This window comes from Lonchura striata, chromosome 1, assembly GCF_046129695.1.
Source record: "Lonchura striata isolate bLonStr1 chromosome 1, bLonStr1.mat, whole genome shotgun sequence".
NCBI lineage: Eukaryota > Metazoa > Chordata > Aves > Passeriformes > Estrildidae > Lonchura > Lonchura striata.
The window spans coordinates 150979301-151002661 of record NC_134603.1 but is presented as its reverse complement, the minus strand read 5'-3'; the positions used below and the strand labels follow the sequence as shown (position 1 = coordinate 151002661).

Below are 23361 nucleotides of genomic sequence, written 5' to 3'. Positions count from 1 at the left end.
CTGTGTCCAGCTCCAGCGTTCTGAAGAAGTATTTGGGGGTTTCTGTGGTTTATACCATCCCATTCCCTGCCGTGTAAGCACTGCTCCGCGCCGGGAGCAGACATTCCTCTGCCTGGCAGCTTTGCTTGGACCTGGTTTATTCATGTTTTCAGTTTTCCATGTCTCCACGCTCTCGGTAGAGGGAGCCCAGGCCCCGTCTGGAGCCGCCGGGAGCAGGGAAGTGGCCGCGCTCTGCGCTTCCAGCCAGAACATCGACCCTGGTGTGACAGTGACAGCGTCGCCTTAGCCGGCACTTAGCGCCGGGAAATGAGGGCGTGAACTGCGGGGAGCGGGGCCTTGGCCTGCGGAACGGCTGTCAGCTCCAGCGCGGGCACTGAGCGGGCTTTTGCACCGATTCCCTCAGCAAACAGCAAAAACCAGGCAGTGATTACACTGCTGAGGAATTACTTGTATTTCATTCTTCTCTGTAAAAATTGAATGGCTTTGTATCTCTACCCTGAAAGCTGAAGGATTTCCAAAGCCAGCAGTATGAGCTTCTGAGGGAAAACCAGCTCCAGCACCCATTATATCCTGTTTTCTTTACAGGCCAACACTGAGGAACCCCTGGACAAAATGCAGAGCAAAAACAGAATAAAGAATTTAGAATTGAAAACATACAAGTCATGGATGTAGTTTTAACAAAAAGGAGGTGGAAACACAAATTTACTCTTCCCTTCCCAAACCTCCTGACATTGGTTGCCAGCCCTGGGCACGCACTGAAGGCAGCACTGAGCTGCACATGCAGCAGTTCTCCTCTTTGAAGTGGCTTGCACAGCAAACTGGCAACGACAACTTCAGAAGGGAAGGTTTGTCCTTGGGGAATTTAAAATTAGCATCATAACATGCAGTGCTTGTCAGAGCAGCCATTCATCAATGATGTACCTCTGCCAGCACAGTTGTAAGTGATCAGCAGAGCAGGAGGCAGTGGCTGAAAGCTGTAAGTTAATTTTGACCATGCATTTGGAGGCACTGTGATATGTTTAGCAACAGGCAGAAGTGGTAATGACTCATTAATTCCATTTCTTGAGATCTCTCTGCTGGCTGCATGTGCAGCTGCTGTGTGCCCAGATAGGCTCTTGTGTCTCATGTACTGTGTGTGAAGTTTTAAACACAAAATACAGCCCAGGTGCTCTGGGGAACTCTGTCCAGCTCCTAAAGGCCTCCTACTTGGTGTTGTCCTCAGAAGCAAAATACAAACAGTCAGCAGCATGTGCCAATGAGCCACAATGACCAGCCTGAAAGGTTTAATTGGAATTAAGTCTGCACGATGCAGATACCTCCCAAATTAGTCTCTGGGTAGTCATTTCACAAAATTTAAATGCTGTTTCCTACTAGATGTGGACTCCTGCCAGGTAAGAACTACCAAAGCTGCTCAGCAGGAGAGGAGAGCAGGGTCTATGATGTGTGTGACCCACTAACACAGTGTTAAGGTGTCGGAACAGGAGGCTTTGGTGTCACCAGGGCAGTGCTGAGTGGGGGCTTGTAGCTCTTTGTCATCCCTGCTTTCCCTTCAGTCTGTGCTTTTGTGTCTGGTCCCTCCTTCCCCTGATATGGGAACTGAGCTTTGGCACTTTGGTGCCTGGTGGCAGGCATGATAACTTCACACACATCCAACTCCAACCCCAGCATTGAGGGAAAGGCAAAAAATGTTCCCAAAAGTGTATGTAGGGGTTTTTCCCCCTAGTCCATCCATTCTGAACTTCTGTGCTTCTGCAGCCAGGCCACACCCCCCCCATATAAAAGACAAAAATAAAAACTAGACAGTCAATTGTCTGGAGATGCCACATGTTTATTAATCCATTCTAAAAAAGGATTACAGCATTTTTATCTTGCTGTAGTACAGAATAAATAAAGCCATAAAAATAAAAACATGTGTTAGATATTTTTGTACTGGTTCTACAAAGAGCTATATCTGCAAATAGAAAAATATAAGAACCCTTGTTAATTCATGGCTCAGTGGTTATCAGAGAAGAATGAACCTGGAAAAAGACTGGGAAAACTCTTGAGTTTGACTGCTACTGGCAACCTAGCAAGACACAACTTTGGGAGGAGGAAAGAACACAAAGTCAGCAAATAGGTGACCTTGGCACAAAAGGGCTGAGGTTTAGCTTGCTCTGTGGCTTATGTTCTGTTAAAAATACCATTTAATTTCTGTCCTATAACTTCCAGCTTCCCAGAGAGATGTCCAGTCTGCTTTAAACTCCTGTTGCAGAACCAAACCCTCCTGCGCTGGCCTTGTCAGCCAACGACTGACCCGAAGGTCAGCTGTGAAAATGGAATTCAAGGTCACCTTTCACTGCCACACTGGGCTGGACAGGGATCATGGGGCAACAGGAACAGGAAAACATCTCGTTAGACACTGGGCAGCCAGAGGTGCAACACCTCTGTGCCCCAGGGCAGCAGTCTCAAGAAAAGTTCCTCTTTGCACCTGCACAGTGGTACCTCACCTGAACCATGCTGCCTCCCCTCCCGACCCCAGAGCTGCTCAGCTGAGCCACCACAGCCACAGGATCTGACCTGAGTCCATCTGGCAGCCACAGAGAATCCTGGCTCCTCACACAGAGACAGACGTTCAGGCACAGCCACTTCCCATCTCTTTCCAAGTTCTGGTTTACATGGACACAGTGGTGCAGAAAATAAAAGGTTCAGCTTTGGTCACTGACATAAAGCCTGCTCTGGACAGTCACATCAGTTCAACAGCCTCATGTTCCCCATCCTCTTGCTGTATCATACAGCCAACTTTATTGTTGAAAAGACGAGACAGACTCCCCTTCTGGGAGCTCCTGCCCTGCACAGACCTCTCCTTCTTCAAGCGCCGCTTATTTCTCTTGCATATCCCCCGGATGTCCCAGATCCGCAGCGTGCCATCGTGGGAAGCCGTGTAAAGCAGCTCGTTGTGGATCTGGAACAACAGGGTCACAGCACAATCAAACTGTCAAAAATCAGAGCAAACACAGCTTGATCCCAACACTTAAGGCCTGAGCTCCTTGCAAGAGCCGGTATAAATTATCACAAAAGCTGCTGAAGTGGGATGAGACATTACCAAGTCAGGACTCATTTCCCAGCCACTTCAGAGCCATAAACAGCAAGAGTTATTAATAACCCAGACCCTCTAGAAAACCAATGGAGAACTAAACCCAATGTCAGAGCAGGCTGGGAATTTCTACTGGGAACTGTTTTCAGACTGCTGGTTTTGATGTGAAACTTAAGGAGGCACCAAAATCATCATCAGTGAGCAACAAGAGGCTCAGAAACGCTTCCTTTCTCACTTCCCTTCTTCCTTTGCACTAAATTATAGTGCAAATATAAATATATTAATTCCTCCTTCAAACTCCATTGTTCTTCAAAACCTGCAGTAATTTAACCTGGATTCACTGCTGTGGTTTCATTTCCTTTATGAACCATTTGCTGCTGCTGGTAATGTTTCCAATTGCCCTTGTCCTGCCCTGGAAGCCAGACATCAGTCTTGGTGATCTTCCTGTTCCTGTGTCAGTCTGTCCACCCATGGGTGCCTGTCCATGTTGTGACAGTGAGCATCTCCCTGGCTTACATGAAGTACCACACAAGCACCACACCTCTCATCTCACCTTCATTATTATACCTAAGATCATCTTAAGGTTGCCACTTCTCAGTCTTCTCTTTTCCCGTTGTATTTTTTTTTTTTTTTTTGCCCCTGTACAGTTGAAAATTCAATTACAAAGAAGAACATAAAGTCATGCTTTGGTCTTGTCAATACTTGGGGCTGCCCAGCGTGGTTCTATCAGGTATTCCCCAAACACATCCAGATGCCCACATGCTGCACAACAACTGCCCAGTACCAGGAGGCTGCAGTTTAAGATCATCCAGCCACGTGCTCCTTCAGAAGAATATACAAGAGAAAACTATATTTACAATTTCATGTGCTTGGGATCAACTCCAAAAGGAATTTTATCTCCTCTCTTTTTCTTTTGACTGTCAGCCTGCCAGAATTACCAACAATATTTGACATTGTTAATGAAAATCTTCATCCTGCACACAGCTTACACTGAGATCCCAATGAAGGGAGATGCAGATTCTTAGAGTGGCTGCCCCATCCATGGAGGTGTTCAAGGCCAGATTGGAAGGGGCCTGGAGCAACCCATGGCAAGGGGGTGTTGGAATGAGGTCCCTTCCAATGCAAACCCCTCTATGATTCCATGGTATTTGCATGGCCACCAAGGATTACTAATTCCTCCTATTTTAACTATTAAATGCCAGTCTCATTTGAGCCTAGACATTATGCAAACAACATTAACTTTCAGTTTTAAGCCAGTGAAAGAAACTCCTCCATTTTCCTGGCAGGATGTGGGGCAGATATCACTACTGAGCTGCTTCAGACTGTTTGGGGATGCCATGCCCCCAGGTGGTTTGGGGGACAATGCTATAATTATTCTGCCTGCATAAGGCAGGAACTTCTTTTCCCCTTTAGAGCACTGCAAACACTTATCATTAGTGTCTTATAATGGAAAGGGTCTCATGAGGCTGGAGTCCATTCTGTGCCCCACACAGCATCAGTTCATCTGTCTCAGTTCTCACAGCTGCTTATCCAACCTGACCTGAAAAAACCCCAATCCCGGACACGGGGCTGTCCCTGGGGACTTGTTCCGTGGTTTCACTTATCCTTATTATTATTATTAACAAGCTTTTCTAAAATTACATACAGAATATTCAAGTATTATGCTAGAACAACATCCAATCCAAGACACACAGAACAGTCAGCCACACCAGTTCCCACAAAATAAATGAGGGAGCAACCAAAAGGAAGAAACCCCACCAAGAAATGCCTTCCTGACCTGAATACAGTTGATGATGAACTTGTGTCCTCGGAAGATCTTCTGCAGGACTCCACTCCTGGAATTGAAAGCTCTTGCACAGGCATCACCACTTCCTGTGAACACTGACACACAACCACACAGCACAGCCAGATATGAGCAGCCACACGAGGATAGTTCACAAAAGTTCAAAAGTACACCTAAAACCAGCTCTCAGGGGGGCATGACATATCATTTTGATTCTCTCCTCAGACAAACCAGATCATTTTGCTGACCCCAGCATGCTTGTTTTGAGTTTTTTGTTTTGAAACACTGAACTGATTTAAACCTGAAGTTCCTACACACACCAGCATTTCACTCTGCACATGTTTCAAGCGTCTATTTCTGCTCTTCTCTTCCACAGCTATTTCCCTGCCTATAATAATTCCAAGCAGGCAATTTATCCCAAGTCTGGTTTTAAGGATTTCCACTCAACCTTTCATTTGTTTTACCAGAGTTATTTACAGCTTTCCATTCAGTACTCCAGTGTTTCCATTACTTCTGCTGCTGCAAGAGGGGCAGGGCTGGGGTAACTAAATGGAGCATGACCAGGAATTTTGTCTATTCATCAGGTTTCCTTAGAGCACCTTACATGTTCAAAGAACAATTTCTCAACACATCAGGATATTCACATCAGATCCCCACACTGCTGCATCCAGGAACTCTAAAGCAGTGTTAATATTTAGATTTTGTACTTAGCAATATGCCCAAAAAGGAGCCCATTTGTGTGCTTTAAGGGTTACAAACTCTCTTGATAAACACTTCCCTTCAGTTAACCCAAACTCCTCAAGTTTATCTAGACATAAATATTTCAGAGCTGCAAAAAGCAATATATTCACTGCTCTGTGCATTTAATGTCTTTGCAAAAGACATTAGCATGGAAAGATTTTTACAAAACTGGTGTGCCTGAAGCCAACAGATTCCTTATCTTTTGGGAGAAGTCAGAACCTGAATCTCTAAAGAGAGGTGAAAAAATTATCATGGTTGTAAATTCAGGACTACAGTAACAGATGAGAGAACTGACTATGTCCTGCTATGAGCTTTTTAAATTCAAATGAAACAGCAGGGAGCTGGGCACCCCCTGGGTGCACCTCCAAGAAACACCTGGATGTGGAAAATCAATGTCACTTTATATGGGCCACTATCATTCAACTTCCAGCAGAGTCCTGAAAAATCAGCATGTCCCACACTGCAAATGAGTAGCAACAAAGTAAAGCAGGAAACAGGTACTGATTTTTTCCTAGTGAATAAAAATCACTTAATTCTGTTACAGACAAGCAGAGAGTAGGAACCAATTAAGAGCTGTTTTCACTATGCAACTGCCAGTTTACTTCAGCTGTTGCCATCAGAACTTTGCTTTTGACAGACATCCTTTATATCCTTTGAACTGTCATACTCTGGATTTAGGAAGTCTCCCTCCACCTCTGAATTTCAAAGAGCTGTTGATCTAACCCAGATTTAGCATTTAAATACATACTTATATATACCACCTGTGAAATAAACAGCAACAACAAAATAAAACTAATTTTCATTTTTTACTTAATTTTCACAGACCCTTGGGAGAACAGTTTTGAAACGTTCCCCTAAACCCATTAAATTTTAAAAGACTGTGCACATACTTTAAGAGAAAAATAATCAACATATCATTAAATAAATTAGATTGAGAACCAGCTGTAATATTCCCCATGCTATTAATTACACAAGCAGGCTGAAGAAAGCAACTGGAAACACATTCTGATGATTCAATGCTTAGTTTTCACGTTGTTCTGGACTCCCTGTATACTATAAAGTGATTTTGGAAACAGACATGTATTTTTCCTCTCTTTCTTCCGCTCTATTTTCTTATTTAGACCACAAACCCTTTCAGGCAATGAGCCTGTGGGCTCTGATCAAGAGAGAAAGCATCAGAATTTTAATCTTCTAACAGAAAATTACCACTTGATGGCTGAGATGTTTTTTCATGTTCTTGCACTGGTGCAAATGTGACATAAACCACAACAAACATAATTTAAATAATTTTTCCACATTTTTGAGAGACAGTTCTGATCTGTCCCAGGTGAACAAATTGTATTTTAAGCTACACTAGTTCCAACACTGGTATCCAGTTAGCATGTCTTTATAATTCTAATTCTAACAAAATTATTAGATACTGTGGAAATAAGTGATGAATGCACCACAATAATGCAAGCAATCATAGTATATAAATTAATTCTTAGTAGGAAATCTTTTTCCAGAGCTTTTTCTTCAACCCTTAAAGTGGAATAATTTGATACTCCCTGTTTGACACTTTTAGTATTTTTGTATTTGATTTAAAACAAGATCTTAAATAACTCTGTGAACTCTTCTATCACACTATCAGGATGTTCTTTGCAGGTCTGACTAAATGCAGCAATATTGTCTGCATTTTAGTTCAAAAAAAAAGTGCTGTGGAAAAATAATGTATGTGCATGGCAGGGACAAGGTGGTAGAATGAGGGGGAAGAGAGCTGCAGAGCTGATGGAGGTGGCATCAGATAATGAAATTTTGTTTAAGCTAAAACTTCCTTTTCTTTACAGTTTGGTCAAGTCTCTACAGGTTGCATGAACAGTAGGATCACCACTGAAAAACTGCAGCTCTGGAGGTGTCATTAATGAAGGAGACAATCCCTGTCTCCCACCCAGACATGCACATTCATCACAGGATCAGGCAAACATCAGCTTAGCACAGATCGCTCACCTTTGGCTGGTCTTCACAAAATCAATGTTTTGGTTTGTGTCTTTAGAATTAAAAGGGGGGAAACACACACACAAAATCATCAGTACTTTGTCCACCAGATCATCCCAGATTTCAATTTATGGTTCATTTCCCTTGCTCTATCTGCCTGCATCTTGGAGCAATAATAACTTGAAGGTAGAGTGTAGGTCCAGACCCTCTCCCCTTCCATTTCAGCCTTAGCCAACTGTGGAAGCTGAAACCAGCAGAAATTACAACCTCCAGGTAGGGGAGAATAGGGTAATTCTGCCATAGAAGTGAGGAGAGCTGAAATAACCACAAATTATAAATAGGTATTTTACTGGAGAAAAGCAGTAATGTGGGATTCATGCTGAAAGGAAGACCAAAAACAACATTTCCTGGCTAAAATTCTACCTCTGGGCCTGGCTACATGCTAAGTTTCCAAACATAATTAAGAAATCAGTTCAATTTCTGGGTTATAAATGTAGTCAGGCAAGCATGGTGCCAGACAACTGCCACTAAACTGTGCAGGTACAAATCTGCCAACGTGCACCATCTTGCACCTGTCAGCTGTTTATCACCATCACACTGAGGAGCTGCCAAAAGAGAGATCAAGGCCCAGATAGCAACCACTCATTTAGTGTGATGTGTTCACTTCAAAGCTAAAGTGAAGAAATCAAAATTAGGAAAGAGCTGTGAATGTCTAGGTTAGCTTAAGACAGCCATGGCCATCTCCCTCAGGGTAGGAGAGGAGAGGAGAGAAATTCTTTTTTGGGAAGCAAGTGAAGGTACATCAAGGCAAATACCAGAAGTAGGATAAGACCAGGAAGACACAGAGAGGTTCACTGATCAAAACAGAGGTGTAATCTGGCAACCCAAACCCAGACATGCAGAAGGAAAGCCAGCACAGAGAGGGATTTAAAGAGGGAGGTTTGATGGTCAGCAATAGACTCTGATAGACAGAAACTACTGTAAAAAGGAGGACTGAAAGTAGGAGAGCTGAATCCTGAGCATTAGTAAGGCAAGCACTGCTTGCCACTGGAGGAAAGTGATTTGGGGAATAAATCCATGAATTATAACAGACAATTTCCACAGGTCAAGAACTCGTGGAAAATGAGTCTAGGAGATGGTCAGAGCCTCAACAGGAAGCCTAACAGTTAGAAAGGAGCAGTGAGCATCTGATGTGTGATTCTGGTTTAGGACAGGGTGTTACACAGGGCCTACACGGCAGCAGAGAGAGGCACAGGGCTGTGTGTCCAGCAGCAGCACTTGCTGTCCCCAGCATGCAGCAGCAGCAGGTGACAGACACCAGACTAGCTGAGGTTAAACCACAGCTACACAAACAACCCCCAGACAGCTCAGGATTTAAGCCACTTCCCTTGGTAACAGAAACAAAACTGCCTCTTCATTTGTGAGAAGAGGGAGGTGGAAAATGGAGGGAAGACCTAAACTTCCCACATGGAGTGGTGCAGCAGTTTGGTACTGAACGTAAACATGCCGGAGTTGAAAAAACCTGAAAGCTTCACAAGTGATCAAAATTATTCTCCATTAATAACCTTAAATCAAACACAAACGTTGAAAAGGAGACTGGAAGGGGCTGGAGAGCACAGGAAAGGCAACTTACAGATGCCAGCGTGGTATTTCAAAGTGCTAACGCTGTGCTTGTGAGCCTTGTAGGTCTGGATCCGCTCCCCAGTGTCTACAAACCAGCACTTCACGGTCCTGTCCGCGCTCCCCGAGTACAGGTGACGATTCACCAGCTGAGGGGAGACAAAAACACATCAGCAATGGCCCCTCAGGCACCTTCAGGAAAGAACTGCACTGAAGGGACCCATCCCAAGTCACATTTTCCAACTCAGAGAGCAACAAGCTGCACCTACTTTGAAACGGAGGAGTGGTGAGCAAACCAACCTTGAGTTCTTCATAGTTGCATCTCCCACTGACTTCTGGGTCTTAAAAACAGCCCCAGCTTTCAGAACATAAAAGTTTAGCCCATCTGCTTGTGCCAGCAGGCAGGATTCCAGGGAGCTTAACAATGCTAACCCTACATCCATAATCAGCTATATTACCAAAGCCTCAAAAAAAACCCCAGCAGTGTTGTTTCTGCAATGCATATTTGACAAGAACTCTTGCTAGATTGTTAAGATTTAATTACAAAAAAATTCAGAACAATTCTGAGTAACAAAAATTTTTTAAAAAGGTAAATTAAAATTAAAATCCTACACACCATAAATCAGGGTTTGTGTTTAGTATGATCACTCTGCACAAGGTCAGTATTCAGAAACAGTAACTCTTCCTTGAAACTGTTCTGTATCTGCATTTCCACAAGACTTTTTAGACTGTTATTGAATGAATAAATAAGTAACTATCCTAACACAGGTTTTTAAACATCTTCAAGCAGATTGTCTTCTGCTGTGTGTTACCTCTCATTGCTCCAGTCATCCTACACATTGTGAAAACTCACTGGGGTGGAGGATGGGGTTTGTTCCACATAGACAGGACAGAAAATGAGAAAAGGAAGGATTGCATCTGGGGAACAGAGACAGAGAGAAAATAACTGACCTGTGAAACACTAGAAAAATGAACCAGTTCACAATAAACAAACTACACAAAGCCTGGAAGCTCAGCAAGGAAAAATTCCATAGCGCATAGAAAAATCTGGCATTCTCTGTCTGTGTAGAGACATCAAACTGAAGGTTTTCACAGCCATAGTTATGTAGAGCCCAACTCCTGTGGCTTGAGGGAAGTTTTATGGACTTGCAGCAATCTTTGTATCAGAGGGATGGAGAGACAGGAGGAAGAACCCTGAGCCCCCACCAAGAAGTGGAATTTCCCCAAGGAGTAATGAATGGCACCTTGTTTGTCCACCAGACACACATATCAGAAGGTCTGAATGACCAGCAGTGCACAAACCCCTGATACTTCACCAGTATCTCCAGGAAACCAGCAAATGACAAATTAACCTGTGGTTTTACTCACAGAGCATGTTTAAGGGTTGGTGTTCCTGCCACCTTAGATTTGGTCCCCACTCTTTGCACACTGTATCTGTAAGGCTGGAATGTTGTTCGTGCTCTTCCATCGCCACTCCCAATCCAAAAAGGAATAATTCCATTCCCAAAAGGCATCAGAAATGAGCTTTGTACTAAACAGCATTGTGCTGTGTTACAACATGAAGCAAAAGGTATTTTAAGATATGAAGCACTACAGAGATGGGACTGTGAGAACCTAGACCAAGAGGCTCCCTTGCCACAGCTCCCACCAGCTCAGCTGGAATAGGACATGCCATGCTTCCTCCCAGCAGAACCTGGCCCTTGGGAGAGATTTCACAGCTGAATGCCAGGAGCTTGCAAAGCACAAACCACTGTAAGAAGCCAGCAGTACTTTGAAATGTCACTTCCTATTACTTTTAAGCTGTTTTAGCAATAGCATTAATGCTACATCTCCATGAGAAGAGAGAACGAATGGCCAGCAGCACTAACAAAACCAAGAACCACAAGTTAGCCTGAGGAAGGATTTTTAAATTTCGGTCTCTCCCTGAACAGGCATGAAAAGAATTGTCATGTGCACCTGCTAAATGGAGAAGGATGCATTGAGTTGGGATCCTACTGCATGGTTTGTGGCCAGGTTGTTGCATTTCTTTTTTAGATGTCTTGCTAGCAGCATCAACCCACCCACTGAGCAAGGAAAAACACTAAATTATAACCTCCCACAGGTAAATGCCATTCTGCATTAATGGTACATTAGGTTATACACTTCATTTCTACATTTAAGTGGAACAGGAAAGCTGCAGCTTACCTAGATTTGCTAGGTACAGTTTGTTAGATACAAAAATGTTTCAAGTTATGTAGATTTATTCAGGTAATGTATAGCATCAGGATTTTGAGAGCCTTAGAATCATAGAATGGTTTGGGTTGGAACAGACCTTCAAGATCATCTTGTTCAAAACCCCTGCCATGGGCAGGGACATCTTCCACTACCCCAGGTTGTTCCAAGCCCCTTCCAACCTGGCCTTGAACACTTCCAAAGACGGGGCAGTCAAAACTTCTCCAGGGAACCTGTGCCAGTGCCTCAGCACCCCCACAGGAAAGAATTTCTTCCCTATCTAAATCCACCCTCTTTAAGTTTATAACCATTTCCCCTTGTCCCATCACTCCACAGCCTTGTCCAAAGTCCCTCCCCAGCTCTCTTGGAGCTCCTTTAGGCACTGGAAGGGGCTCTAAGGTTCCCTGGAGCCTTCTCTTCTCCAAGCTGAACAACCCCAACTCTCTGTGCTTGTCTCTATAGCAGAAGTGCTCCATCCTTCTTCATCATCTTCACAACCTCCTCTGGACATGCTCCAACAAATCCATATCTTTCCTGTACTGAAGACTCTAGAGCTGGATGCAGCACTTCAGGGGGAGTCTTACAAGAGAAGAACAAAGAAGAATCTCTCCCTTAACTGCTGCCAGCACTGGTTTTGGTGCAGCCCTGGATAGGGCTGGCTTTCCAATGTCTGAGATCTGGTGAGGTGGTTGGCACAGCAACCAGCCCAATGAAATTCAAAGCCTCTGTGCTGCCCCATGAAACACTTGCATGCACTTTCCTTCCCCTCACCAATTTAAGCAGTGAGCACAGTAGCACAGGATTCTCAGTCTTGCACAGGAAAGGAAATATTAACATGTTAAACAATTCACCAGATGCCACAGACTGAGCCTGCATCAGCGCCAACAGCAAAACCCAGGGCAGGCTCTGACTGTCACACAGCCCCTCATTCCCATGGCAATTTTATAAAACAGCAGGAAGTGGCTGTTAGTGAAGAAAGCCTTCAAGAGCTCTCAGCAAAGGCTGAAGTTGCAAATCAGATCTGTCTTGAGTGTTATGACGGGCATAATCTCATCTAAATTGGTTCACATCTCCACAGCTAAGGATAGCCCCCTTGCAGTCACTGTGGTCTAGGGCACAATTCCTCTCATCCTGAGGCACATCTGAAACAGATCATGCCTTAGAACTCACTATTTCCCATCCCCAACAAGGACAACCTTCTCAGCTGTGGCCAGAACTCAGGTGAGAACACTCCTTCACTTGACTAAATATAGGTCTAGCTTGCAACTCCAGCCTAAGCTGCAACACTTCAGATATCTGCATTTAATCTGTATTTAAAATAATAATTATCATCACTTACTGTTCCCCCAGCAAAAGCACCTTACAAGCTGGCCCCATACTCTGTGGTTTCAAAATGTTTAGCAGACACAGTTGCATATTTCAGTCTGTGTCTGCCCACAGAAGAGGTGACATCTCTAAAGCTGTATTTTCCTTGGCTGGCTTTTGAGCCCTTGGTTCACTTTGGCCAACTGCTCAAGAAGGCTCCTGACCACAGAACACCATGACCAGGCAAGGACACCTGTAGCAGACTGGACAACACAGAACAGATTTGCAGCTCAGATACCAGCCACAGAGTGGACATTTCAAACCCATTTAACTTCAAAAACATTAAAAACCTGACAACAGTTTGTTACCCAGTTCTAAAGCCTCAGCCAGACAGCATAAAAAAAACATTCCATTGATATTCACAATTCTGGATTGTTAATTTTTCTCATGAGAAATTTTGCTTTGAACCAGATGAAACACTGACATGTGAATGGAGCAAATTTGTCTTAATCCTCAACCCAAAGTACTGGAGATGTAACTATTTCTTGAAAAAGGTCAGTCAAACTGCTTGTGAGTTGCAGAGTAATAAGTAGCAAAAGACTAGTTGTGAACACTTTAGTAGTTACAGGTATCATTAATAAGAAAAAACCTTGGTTGTAACACACCAGAATTTTAACAAAGAACAAATTATCACATCCAGGGTTGGTCTCTCAAGACAATCACAACCCTATTGCTTCGCAAGCTTGGCTGAACTGCATAAATACAACAGCTTAAGCCAATTTCTACCTGTAAAAATGCCAAAAAATATCTGCAAAAGAGCTGTTTAGCAGATATTTCAGCCTTATAGGAATGGACTTTGCCCTCACAATTAACCTTTGCTGTGAGAAACAATTTTTGGAGAGCCAAGGAGAGGCAATTGATTCTCCAAAGAGATCTGGACACATCATTTAGCTGAGGGTCACTGCACTCAGGAACTTCAGGATGAGTTCACATGAGCTACCACATACCCCATCACCAGCTTATTCTTCTCGTGGGGGTCAGTGTTCCTACCATCTGGAATTTGGGTCTTCTGTTCACTGCGACTTCTAAGTCAAAAATCACCACGCTAGACCAAGCTCAAGATACAACTTATATGTAAGCCTTGGGCTGAGTTAAGAGTTTCAGGATCCCATTCAAACCATATCCATTTTAATGAGCTAACAAACTCCCTGTGGGCAAGAAATATTTTTTTTTTTTTTTTCTGAGAATCCATCTAGAATGAGCTCTCTGGGCTGGCTGTTAAGAGAAGGTTTTTCAACTTTTTTACTGCAGTGCAAAGTGATGGCCCCATGTTTTGCTCTTACAGGTGTGCACCTTCACATTCTGCTCATTCACATCTTCATCCTCTGATGCAACAAACACAAACACAAGTTGCAAAAAATATGTGCACTTAATTTAGCTGGTGTGGCAAGAAGACGTTTCTGTCCCCGTGATCACAACAGTTCAAGCACATAAACAGAGTTCAGGCAGTGGCTTTGTTCAAAGCGCTCTTTTCTTCTAGGCAGTTTTAAAAGGCGACTAAAGGGAATGGTCCAAACAAAGGAATTCTTGCAGGAAAACCAGAAGCAAGTCCTTGCCCACTCATGTTCATGTTCTTCAAAAGGGAGTTTTCTTGCAGGAACGTTTGCAGTAGGATCCAAGCTAAATTCCAAGCTGGATCATTTCTCTCTGCCAGCTTTTGGCAGCACAATTTTGATAAATACTCAGAGGCAGAACAATCAGCAAAGAACAAAGCAATCCTTGTGAACAGTTTGCAAAGCTACTTAGGAGAGACATTTAGAAAAACACACACAAGTAAATATTTAAGTCAGGGTTATTCCGCCTATTGCAGGCAGACACATTAACAAAAATGCATATTTGATTATTAATTACAAATATTGGTCTCAAGCCAGGCCTGAAATTTTAAGTGGAAGAATGAGCATTAGCTATATGGTTACACTCAGCCCACCCTTGCTTTTTCCCATCACTTCCTATAAAATCTCATTATTGGCTCTTATATGAAGAGGGAGCTCCCAAAACAGCTGCTGTACTTTGTCTGCCAAGCTATCAACACACTACAGGAGGAGGAGAGTGAAGAGTTCTGGCTGCTCCACTGTGAGTTACCTTGCCTGACTGGGAAAGTCAAGTAATCAGTGCTGCCAAAGCACCTAACATGGACACAATTCCCACAGCAAATAGAAAAGTCTCCCAGCAAAACCTCCCTCAGCCCAATTTAAATGGTGGAAGGAGGAGAAAAGTGGCATTATCACAAGCTGCAGAAGTCCTTTGTCAGCAGAGCACACAGCAGGATGAGCCTGGAGAATAGGGCAGCTCAGCCTCATCACTCCCTTGCCCAGAGCCACCAAGGACAGGGCACAAGGAAAACCCCAAAGCTCACCAACACTTTCTGTCCTGCCACGCTTGATGAGAGTTATTTCCAGGCTTCTCTACTACCTGGCAACAACACTTTAAAGGATCTTAGAGCAACTAGGGAATGTTCAAAATCTGAACCTCTGCTTTCCACACACCACCACTGCAGGAAGCAGGGTGGAAAACATGGGTGTGCTTTATGGCTATCTACCCAGAAAACGCCTTCAAGAAGCTCCAGGAATTTCCATTCACTGCTACAGAAACACTATTGGTGTTTACTGCAAAGCAATGGGAGATGACTGGAACAGGCCAGACCTAATTTGCAGCAGTTCAGAACATCCTGGGGCATTCCCATCAATAACAGCTTTTTAAAGTTGGGGAAAATATGGTCTCAATATCCAAATTTTTCCTGATCTGTGTCCAGGATGAGAAATTACACTGAGCATTTCTCAAACTTTTTGAAAGGTCATCCTCCCTTAGGGATCTTTATTTTAATAAATAAAATGAAAAGAAGTTCTTTCTTTTTCTTTCCCTTTTTTTCCTCCCCACACAAGCTTTGTACCACCCAGAGAACAGGTAACTGCCTTCAATTGCTGGCACCAACTCAGCTCCTCCAGGACAGCAGAGTGAAAATCTGATGTAATTAGCAGCTCACTGCTGCACTGAAGAAAATGAATTACTGTCAATTAAAACTTCTGGCTACTGTGGGCAACTCGTAACTACCTCCCAGTCTTTCCAGAGGCAGGGTTTGAAAAATACCATCCCAGCTCATTGCCACAGATTCCAACACTGTCACTAGGAAGCCTGAGGCAAAAAAGGCCCCAAATGCTTTCTGAGAACAAAACAAAAATAATAATAAAAAACACACCTCTATTCAGGAAGTTTCCATTCTGTTGAAACATCTTTGTATAGATTCCGATGATTGACCCCTTTCTAAAAGAATGAAAATACCATGTGGGCTGTGCTGAGTGGCAGCCAAGTGGAACAGAAGGGAGAGTGTTGAACCCAGAAAGGCAGAGGGAGGAATTAGGAAAGATCGACAGCCTAAAGCTATTCAACAGCAGTGACTGCTTAAGCTGGGATAAGTTTGAGAGGCCTGGACACTAAATGCTCTCTGCAGGGGCTGTTTGTACCTCAGCTGGACCCTCCCAGCCCCAAACATTAACTGGTGATGAGAGAAGAGAGGGGCTACCAGTCACTCAAGAAAATTTGGCCAGGACTGCTGCCAACACAGTCTTGGCAGCAGCAGCAGTCTTGTGTACTCTGAATTGTTCAGGTTTTCCAAATAGATGTATTGGTTTTGCTTTTCTTCCCCCCTACTAGAAGTTCTGTTTGTTTAAAGCCATTGCTTAACTCTGCTCACAGGCATTGCTCATTCCTGAGCATTCAAAGGGCATAATTGAATTTCCCAGGCTTCTGGGAGAGGGTCAAGCCAGCTTTGTGTAACAATTTTAGCAAGAACCCAATTAAATTAAGGCAAGTTCTGTTGTTGCCAATCTGTGCCTTGGAGAAGAGTTACCATTAAACAACAAAACATAGTGTGACACTAAGGACAGCAACAGATTTACTTCAGCATCCTCAGAGTACATTACCACAATATCATAAAAACAAGATTTAACACTGAGAATTTACCCAAGCAAGACAAACATTTCTCCAGGGCAATATGATATTGTGTGTTTGTTTTTTTTTTTTTTTTTTCCTTTTCTAAAAGTGAAGGAAAACAGAATTCCTTTAGTATTCCCAGGTTTTTAGTCTTCTAGTGTCATCTGTGACTACCTTATTTAGAAACAAAGGCAACTTTTATTAAACAGCTCTTAAAGATACATCCTCTGTAATGGAAAAACACTTATGCATAACAAACACAAACAGGGAGAAAAACTACTGTCATTAACTTCAGTCAGACACATCCATGTATAAATATTTATGACCTGAAACTGAGTGACAGACCATCATGTACTCTCTTTAAATACACTATTAGCATTTTCTGGTGGATAATGAGCACATGGATAACTATCATTCCCCTCTTGCTTCATCTGCCTGACCTCCTCCTTTCCCCTGCAATGTTAACAAAGCTGGCATCATTCAACAGAAAAATACTGCAAACAGAAACACAGAAAACAGTTTTTCACATCTCTTATATTTCTTCCCTTTCTCCTCTGTCATATCCTGATTTCTCTCCCCTGTGCTCTGCTTCTCTTTTCCATTTTTCTTGACTGTTTTCTTGTCTTGGCTGTCTGTTTCTCCCTTTTTTCCCCTCACATCTTGTCTGTGTGGTCTTTAATGTAGGATTTCTATAAGCTTTGTGCTTTCCTATTATCTTTTTCCCATAGTTTTGGGTTGGGTTTTTTGAAGTTATCTGGTTTACTGAATGTTTTTCCCCTCCCCTTTTTAAATTACCTAACCCTGTGTTACTTACTCAGGTAATTTTCTTCAAAGTTTGGTGAGCCTGATGACACAATCCCACTCAGATGAACAGTGCTCTCAGCACACCTACCCATGAGTTCCATGACCTAGTGGAATTTAATAGATATTGAGCTAGAATATCTAGCTCAGGGCAGCCACAAGAAGCTAAAAGGAGATCACTAAGTGTTTTAGAGAAAGAGAGTTTGTCTCAAGACCAAAGAGCACTATTATTTTGTTACTACACAAATATTTAAGCTCACCGTTTACAACCTGTCTCAGAAGAGCTTCTTTATGAAGGAAAAGACAACTGAGACCCACATGAGTTAAGACACGGACACGCAAAGGCCCTCGAGGAAGCTTCTGCCCTTACCTCTAAGCAAATTACTGATCCTTGGTGCTCTTTGAAGACTTTCAGCTGCTCCCCAGTGACAATATTCCAGGTCCTGATGGTGTAATCCGTGCTGCCAGAAAAGAGCTCCCTGTTTGGTGCATCAAGTATAAGGCATAATACGGCCCCAGTGTGTCCCAGCAGGGTCTGGTAGCAGCGCCCACTGGACACCCACCAGACCTTCACAGTGCAGTCCGTGCTCCCTGTCACCAGCAGGTCCCTGCTCACTTTCTCCTCCTCCTCCTCTTCCTCCTCCTCTTCTTCCAGCACATCCCTGGAGGAATAGTGAGCTAGAGTCAGGACACAGTTCCGATGGCCCCGGAATTCCTGGATTTGTTTCTCCTTGTCCACGCTCCAGCAGCGGGCTGTCCTGTCATAGGAGCCACTGAAGAGATAGTCCTTAGCAACCAGGATTCTGCAAAAAAACAAAGTTTGTGTATGTGAAAAGTATTGTTCTTTTTTCATAACCATCTTTTGTCACAATTTCAGTACCAAGTAACCCAAAGTATGAAAGAGCAGCATGAACATAACATCTTTGGCATTTTTAAAAATCAAACACTTCCCTGTTTCTACTTTTAAAATTGAGATCCCTCATTCAGGTACATTGATGAAGATATTTTTACATTATAGCATTGTAACTTTGTGCATTTTGTTTTGCTAAAATTCCTTCCAGCAAGCAATATGAACTTTCATAAGTTATATATAATACCTAGAAATTTGTTTTGTTGTTTGGTTTGCGTTTGTTGGGTTTTTTTTTAATTAGCTAATTCTTGTTAATTATTCATTAATACTTCTTTATAAAAATTATTTAAAAACAGACCTGTAACAATCAAAACAACAGAGCAACAAAACAACATTCCAGGAATCTGAACTGTAACTGACAGTGTGCAAAATAACTATCTTTCCATCATCAACTGAGAGTGCAAGAAAAAAAAGTACACTTAATTTCACTTAGCTCAGGATCTCAAAAAAGGTAAAGCATGAGCAGCCCAATTATTACATAATTTAAGAGCAAACCAGAGATTGCACCTCAGGAATTCAGCTTCCTGGGCCTTCAAAATAATGAGTTGTAGCTGCACAAACATACAAAACCAGAAAAAATTCTACAGTTCATATTTCCAAACCAGAGATAGGAAACATCCATAACCTGCCTTCTTTGTCAGCTAAGCTTGGTCTTCTGGAACCTTTCAAACAGGCAACAAAGTCATATGAATGGGGAACACATTTCCTATTTGCTGATTCCAGCAGAAATCAGGCCTGTGCCGACACACAGAACCAGCCTTCCTGGTTCTATAACTATTTACAGAATCTCACTACACATCATATGTGTTTTGAGTTTAGAAAGGAACTAAAAAGCCCACACACCCACCAGAAAAGAAATGTTAAAAAAATACCAATCTTTGACTGCTCTATTTGCCATTAATTAAATCCAGTCCAACTATTAATAGGCACTTTAAATGGAAAGGCCAATCAGCCACACACAGTAAGTTTATTATTAAACTTCATTTGCCCAAATAGGAATAATAACTAAAGAAAAATTCCCTGACTTTATCCCTCTTTCTGACACAAAAGCTCAACAGGATGTTTTAAAACCTATTTATCAGCAGCATCTGTTATCAATTGGATAATTTCTTCTGGAATTTCATTCCTTGCCCTGGATTCCATTCCCCTGCTGTGTGCCTTTCATTTCTCTCCTATCTGTGTCAGCAGTGTTGCTAGAAAAACTAATCATTGCAGCACAGAACACAAACTCAGAGGTTTACACAGCCCCTTTTATGAGTGCAGCAATGGGGAACTGCAGGGAGATGATAAAGTGTGTGATAACAGATGTGATAACAGATGACAGGAGCACGAGGGGAGAACCCCACCTGTTGACAATTGATGTGTGGCCTCGGTAAATGGCCAAGCACTGCCCGGTCACCACGTCCCACTTGCGAATGGTGTGGTCAGCGCTGCACGTGAAGGCAGCCTCGTTCTCCAAGTGGCAAAAGGTGATGTAACTTTCATGTCCTAGGAATAACAAAGGAAATCAGTCACTGTGCATGCAGAAAGGACAGATTAGTCCAGCTCTTCACCTTAACCAAAAGAAAACTACAAACAAATGTAGCAAAACTCCGGTTTTAAATGCACCGCTGTGCTTGTCATGTTTAAAGATTCGTGTAAAACACAACCATTTCAATCACAGCAGAAAACTTCACAGATATCAGGATTAAGTGAAAGAGTAAAATAGAGTAAAACACTACAGTTCCACCAAGCAGGTAAATCAAACAGTATTATAAAAATGTAATGAGATAGACTAATAAAGTTTGAAACCAATAAAAAGCAATCATATTTTTAAGTAAAAATACTTTTGCTTCCTTCTTCAGGGAGAAAAGGGCAGCATTTCAACCCAGCCCATCGATTGACAGGACACAAACAATCATAAATCAAAGCATGAAACTCTGAAAAAATTACCTGAGACTTACCAGCAAGTTTGATTTGTCCAGGCAGAATAAAAAGCAAACAAAAAAAATATACCAGGTAAATAGTCAGCCAATACTTTCCCCTACATGACTAAACCCCACCATTTTCTAAGTATATCTTTAAGGAAAAGAAAGGGGGGGAGGGAGGGAGGGAGGACTGGAGCACAATTGTTTACACAATATGTAGAGTACACAGGGACTCTACAGTTACAATAAAAACAGACACAACCACTGCTTTAAAAATGTCACACTGACAAACAAGGCAACACCAAAAAAGAGGAATCAATATTACCACCTCAAGCTTTTGTTGCTGCTTAGCAAGATGTGTCATTTTTCTATTGCAATATTAAATGCACCACATGTAAAAATCACTTTAGGATACAAGTCCCAGCTTCATCCAAGACCTCTTGTGTGAAATTGCTGTCACCTATCTAATAATTGGACACTACTATTACCTTGCACTCTTCTGTTTTAACATTTAGACTAAACTTTTAGGAGCAGAACTGTTTCCACTTCAGTCACTATTATAAGAGTGACAGTTAATGGCTGAAGTTGGTGGGCCCTACTGTGACTTAAATACTACTCTTTGAGGAAAAAAGATAAATTAAAGAAGGACAGTTGTAATTAAAGAGAGATAGATGGACAAAGGTATTAGAAAAACAATGTTATAAAATAAAGAGATGGTAAAAAAACTGAGGGAAAGCAGACTGCCCAGTAAAACACTGTTTCACTGACTACAAAAAACCATATTTCAGTACAATTCCTGAAGTTCAAAAGCCTTGTTGCAGTTCAAAAGCAAACCAGAACCATGTTACAAACATATGGCTTGTTTCCTCTAAAACAAATTCATCAGATGCCAAAAACCAAACAGATCACCAGGGCTATAAGCAAAACTACACTCCTTCTCCCATATTTGTGAAACTTCTTGCAAAGCAGCCTGAACAGATCAGGTTTCAATCACTGGGATTTTTCTCACAGCATCATGTAATCCAGCTCTGGGATCAAAACAGCAACTTGGTTACTGCACCGAAGTCTGCCAGGCAGATTTTAACCATCAGTAATGCTCGACCCACACACAGGGTGCCAAAACCCCATGTGGCAGACAAGGTCTGGTGCTGGTCTGGCCAAAAGCAGCCACCATGCAAGTCTGCTGGTTCTGCTGTGGTGGAGCTTGAAACTGTATTAGAGATATAGATTTATCAGTAATTATAGCTTGTAAAATTAAAATTGACACGACAACTGCGTGCATGCATAATTATAAAATACATACAATTATCTGATTCGACTGACAGTTCACAAACCACCCAGCCCAACCTTCCTCAGAGATTACCCCAGACACTGATTATGGCAGATTCCATAATAATGAATGCTATCCAATACATTTCTCTTTCTAGTTTAAAGTGATTTCTAAGCCTAAAGCAAATGCAGCAAGTTTTCCAGAAGTTAGAACCATGGCAGGATGTGGGGAAAAAAGACAATACTCCATAGTGAAAAACAAGCAAGCAAGCAAACAAACAAGGAAATCACAGCAATGTGATTTCTTCTTTGGAAGAAAAAAACATTAGAAATTCCAAATCTAACAGCCTTTTTTTTTTTTTTTGTATGAAAAGAACATGAGTGGGAATACAAACATCTTTAGCCCACATCTAGACTCTTGCATGTCCACTGTCTACAGTTTTTTTTTTTTCTTTTCAATTACTGACATGCCAGTCTAAGGAAAATAATTTGTTTAAGATGAAAAATTAATTTCTATTGAAAAAGCCCAGCAATTAACATTTCTGTGCATCAGATGAGGAGGGAAAACAGAAGTAACCTATTTAGCAAGGTTTCTTTCCAGACTTCTGGGCCAAGAGGTTCTAAATAAAGAAAAGTAAGTAAATCACCTGGAAAAAAGATGATTAAAAGGACCAAAAAAAAAAAAAGAGAATAACAAAAAGTTTTTTTTTTTTTCACAGAATAAAACAGGGCTTCCAGAAAGTGACATAAGTTAAACTTCACACACCCTGAGAAAAGCATCCGTGCATTCGATAACATGATTTTGTTGAAACAGCTCCTGCTTAACGCTGCTGCAATAAACACCAAAACGAGCACGATTTCGGCTGCCCGGCAGGGACTGAAAGAGACCAGAACACGCAGTGTGGCCTGTGCCATCCCGCAGACCCAAAGCCGCGGCGACAAGCAGCTCCGTACCTTGGAAGTGCCCGTGGCACTGGCTGTCGGCGGTGCTCCAGAGCCGCGCCGTGCCGTCCTCGCTGCCCGTCAGCAGCCGCTGCCCGTCGGGGCTCAGGCTCAGCCAGTTGATGCCGCCCTGGTGATCCGCGCAGACCTTCACGGCCGAGCCGCCGTTCCCCATCCCGGCGCAGATCACGGGCGCTCGGCAGCCCGCAGCCCGCGCTCCGCACCTCCGGCCGTGCCCCGCACACCGATTTCTGCCATTACCTCAGCTCCCAGACATCAGCACGGCCGTGCGGGCTCCTGCACACAGACACAAAGGGGGAACGGGGGAGAGCGCGTTCGGTCATTTCATCTCCCCGTGGCGGTGTGAGCTGAAGCCACTGAGCGCCTGTTCCCCCAGCCCCGCGGCGGCAGAGCGGCGCCCACGCTGCCCGCTGTGCCCTCTCCACGGGCATCGGGGCACATCCAGCCGCTTGAGCCCGGGCGGCGGTACCGCTACCTGGTGCCCTCGCCGAGGCTGCTGCTTTTTAAGCAATCTTAGGGTGAACTTCGGGCACGCCGAGGAGGCGACACCTCCGAGAGGGGAGCTTGGGCTCAGGCGGCCCGCAAAGCCCCGGGCTGCCGCCATCCCTCCCGCTCGGTCCCCGGCATCTCGGCACTCACCGCCCCGGGCGCGGCTCCGGCGGAGCGATCCCGCACACGCTCTGCGGGCAGGGGGAACCTCCTCCCGCCGGGGCACCGCAGCCGCCGCGGGGCCGAGCACAGGGTCCCCCCGGCCGCCTCCGCCCTGCGGGGAGGCGGGAGGGGCTCCCGCCGTGCGCCCTCAGCCCACCCCGGG

The 23361-nt window shown here is 43.4% G+C and overlaps 1 protein-coding gene across 2 annotated transcripts; it reads right to left on the bottom strand.

Annotated features, from left to right (window-relative positions):
* Positions 1-1807: 1807 nt before the first annotated feature.
* WDR86 (WD repeat domain 86) lies at positions 1808-23354 on the bottom strand. 2 transcript variants are annotated; one of them, XM_021555293.2, is made up of 7 exons: positions 23187-23354; positions 22539-22823; positions 19755-19896; positions 17869-18301; positions 9205-9340; positions 4851-4954; positions 1808-2941 (listed from the first exon to the last, which is right to left on the bottom strand). In XM_021555293.2, exons 2-7 carry the CDS (start codon positions 22699-22701, stop codon positions 2723-2725), a joined length of 1197 nt encoding a protein of 398 aa, XP_021410968.1. In that variant the 5' UTR covers positions 22702-22823; positions 23187-23354; the 3' UTR covers positions 1808-2722. The 2 variants fall into 2 exon arrangements, with proteins under 2 accessions (XP_021410968.1, XP_021410969.1); XM_021555294.2 differs by lacking the exon at positions 23187-23354 and adding an exon at positions 23023-23154.
* Positions 23355-23361: the final 7 nt, after the last annotated feature.

Excerpts from the sequence above, each read along its gene's own strand:
- WDR86 (XM_021555293.2), bottom strand. The coding sequence starts at position 22,701 with ATGGGGAACGGCGGCTCGGCCGTGAAGGTCTGCGCGGATCACCAGGGC. Across the intron at positions 4,955-9,204 it reads GAAATACCACGCTGGCATCT|TGTTCACAGGAAGTGGTGAT; the intron begins GTAAGTTGCCTT and ends GTTGTGTGTCAG. Across the intron at positions 2,942-4,850 it reads TCATCATCAACTGTATTCAG|ATCCACAACGAGCTGCTTTA; the intron begins GTCAGGAAGGCA and ends CTGTTGTTCCAG.